The following is a 3,245-nucleotide window of genomic DNA, read 5'->3' as shown; positions in this document are numbered from 1 at the left end:
CACACACACACACACACACACACACACACTCTCTCTCTGCTGCCTTTGTAATAAAGTTGTTTGTTTTTTACTCTGCAGCATACGATTCGGGCGCCAAAGTCAGGTGTGATCAAGAGAGTTTTCTTCAGCGAGGGCTCTCAGGCCAATCGTCACGCTCCTCTGGTGGAAATGGAAGAGGAGGCGGAGGAGAGGGAGGGGAGCAGCCAGTGAACAGACTGAAACACACACCCATGAATACACACACCGACAGGTAGGAGAGAGCCGGAACTAGTTACTGTGGCAGCTTGAGGGAAAGTGAGTCCATCTGGACGGAGTTGGTGTCCATCACTTCATTAGTATTTCGGAAGATGTGAATCAGGACCTGAATCATCTGTTGGGAGCGAGTCGGATTCAGTCTGGAATAAATTAGAAAAACACTTTCACCCTGGGGACCCACCATTCATAACAAAGGTCAGAAACAATTCGTGACCTAAAAATGTTCCTGGGTTTGACGTGTGTGACAGCCAGCGGGTAAACACCACAACAATCTCTAATGTACAATTGCCTTTTACACATCAGAATATTACCTTTCTGTTTTTGTCTGTTCCTTCTTTTCTTTCCTGTGTGTTTATTTGTTTGAATCAGTAAAGCTCGGGCATCTTGGGCTTGCAATTCTCCTCCCTATGTGTTTGTCAGTGGTGTAGTCTTAGTAAAAGAGTTGGGCTAGGTATTCTCTCGTTCAGCACAGTTTAATGCACCTTCTGTACTGAGGAGGTTGACAGCTGAGTGTGTAGTAGTAGTAGTAGTAGTAGTAGTAGTAGTAGTAGTAAACCATTACACAGGGGAAAAACTAAATAGTAGCTTGTAAGTAAATCTGAGGCAGAAGTAAATAAGATGTGAAATCAGACAAAATATTTGCAGAGTTATTGCATAGTGGGTTATAGGAATAGTTCCTGATGATTGAGGGAGGAAAACGTAACATTTAGATGACCTTAAAGGATTTACTGAGTGTGAACACATCAACTTATAATGCTTAATTACAGGCTTGTCTGGGTAAAAATGAACTATGTATCTCAATTTTAGAAAACTGTCCTACCACCTATAAATATCCTTCAAAAAATGCATTGCATGCATTAAAGCAATACTGTTTTTCTTAATCATTATGAATTCACACGGGAAAGCTACATGGCTTTCACTGCACAGTGACTTTAGGAGGAGAGATTTACTAGATGTAAACCGATTTTATTTTTGGTGCAGGAAATATTTTGTATTTGGGTTTGTTAATGTCCTGTCTTTCCACATCCCCACCATTCTGTCCGTCCAGACCAACATCAATCTCTTCATTTACCCTTTAACCCTTGTGTTGTCCTCGGGTCAAATTGACCCGTTTCAATGTGTTTTGTATCAGAAATATTAGATTTCTTTCAACCAAATTGCCCAATAATAAAATGGATGATTCCATCAACATTCTTCAGGTAAATTAATGATTACTTTTTTTGATTTTTTTTTTTTTTTTTTTTTTTTGTTTTCAAAACAGTATCCGGACTAAACTTTGACATCTACCCATCTGAGATTCACTCAACATCTGATCTTAACTATTAGTCATAATATATAATTTCAGCCTTGTTAACTAAAAATATGTATAATTGATATAAATGAGGTTTGTTGACCATGAATTCCAAGTATGTGTTTAAAACGTATTTAAACCAGCTCAGTTAAAAAAAAAAAAAAAAAAGCCCCATAAGCTGGAAAAAGTGACAAATACATCAGAAAAACGACAAAAACATTGGAAAAGCACAAAAAAAAATCAAATTTGACCTGGAAGGGCAAGTTCATGGTTATCAGGAAGACAACACAAGGGTTAAAGTGTGTGTGCTCTGCTCTTATAAAAAAACAAAAAACCAGGTCTGCTGTAAGCCTCTGTTGTTGGAGGTAAAGGTGTAACATGACACTGAGGAGAAAGGCCTCTAGGTTTAGGAAGCAGAAAAACACTCCAGAATTATCAAATGATTTTCAACTTTTGTGACCCGATTTGACTCTGATTTAAAAATAACCCGTAAAGGACGACATGTCGGTCACAGAGGGTTTTAAACAAACAGATGGTTGTTTTGTGTAAATCCGCTGTGAGTTTAAGTGAACTTGACCTGTTACTGCTGATTACTCTCTTTTCACTAACTGGTGTGTTATGAGGCCTTGTAGATGAAAACATACACTTGTTAATTTTGTAGATGTGTGACAGATGATTAAAAACATGTTTGATATATTGGACTGGTCAGATATTGTAATAAAAATGTTTCAAAAGTATGCAAAGCGCCATGTCATTCTTGATGTACTCGAAGTGTGTGAATGGGGGTTGATTTATGAAACACTTGCAAAACTGTGACACGCTTTATAACATTTTGTCTGACAAACTATATTTAGAACTTTAAGACATGCTATTGACATTTTATGACGTTTTCATTACTTTTTATGACTATATAGGCTGTTACTTTTTTCCACTTTTTTTTACCTACAATACTATGAATTTTAATATTTTTATGACATACTATGAGTTATTTACATTTTAATAACATAAGACACTGATTTTTTTTAAAGTAATGTAAAACTACTATGACTTAATGTTTTAATGACATTTAAATGATGTTTTAATGACCTATGTCATACTGTATAAATTATATTTTATGATATACTTTACTATGACAACATTAATATATTTTAAACACTGCTATGACTTTAATATTGTATAACCTATACTATTACATTACTATTATGACTTTTTATGATATAATATGATTAACATAATTGTACGACATACTATACAATGACTTTTTTATGACTTACTATACTATGATTTTTTTTTAAAACCTTTTATATTATGACTTTCATGACATATACAGTCCCTGACAAAAGTCTTGTCGCTATTATTTGGTAGAAAAACCTGCTATTAACCTGACTTTTACTTAATCAATTGGTTGTAGAAATAGCTATATGAAAGACAAACCTCCCAAATGACGTTCAATGCACTGAAATAATTAGTTTCACTAAAAAAGATTTTATTTAAACACGACAGAAAGGTCAATTTTGGCAAGACAAAAGTTTTGTCGCCATACATAAAACTGAACAAATTTACTACAATACTAAAAATCTGTCGGCAAATTAAATAGTGGTGCTGTGAGATTCAAATTTAATATCTTGTATGACTTCATCTTGTAAGGACTGCATCCATGTAGTTTGGCAAGGATTCATACAATGTATTGATGAAGTCA

At 34.8% G+C, this 3,245-nt stretch overlaps 1 protein-coding gene across 2 annotated transcripts in view; it reads left to right on the top strand.

The window, feature by feature from the left end:
* Nucleotides 1-1,290, top strand: part of mccc1 (methylcrotonyl-CoA carboxylase subunit) — an 11,852-nt gene extending 10,562 nt beyond the window's left edge. Inside the window, exons 19-20 of one of the 2 annotated variants that reach the window (XR_004333551.1) lie at nucleotides 79-769; nucleotides 801-1,290. Coding sequence is in view for 1 of the 2 variants with exons in the window: in XM_032526258.1 (XP_032382149.1) it covers nucleotides 79-210 (132 nt within the window). In the remaining variant the exon portion in view is untranslated. Of the gene's footprint in view, nucleotides 1-78 lie in introns of both variants that reach the window. The other variant, XM_032526258.1, reaches the window with a different exon arrangement.
* The last annotated feature ends 1,955 nt before the right edge of the window (nucleotides 1,291-3,245 follow it).

The sequence above is a fragment of the Etheostoma spectabile genome, chromosome 9 (genome assembly GCF_008692095.1).
Source record: "Etheostoma spectabile isolate EspeVRDwgs_2016 chromosome 9, UIUC_Espe_1.0, whole genome shotgun sequence".
NCBI classification, from domain to species: Eukaryota; Metazoa; Chordata; class Actinopteri; order Perciformes; family Percidae; genus Etheostoma; species Etheostoma spectabile.
The sequence above is the reverse complement of the archived record's forward strand: the minus strand, read 5'-3'. Positions and strand labels throughout refer to the sequence as shown.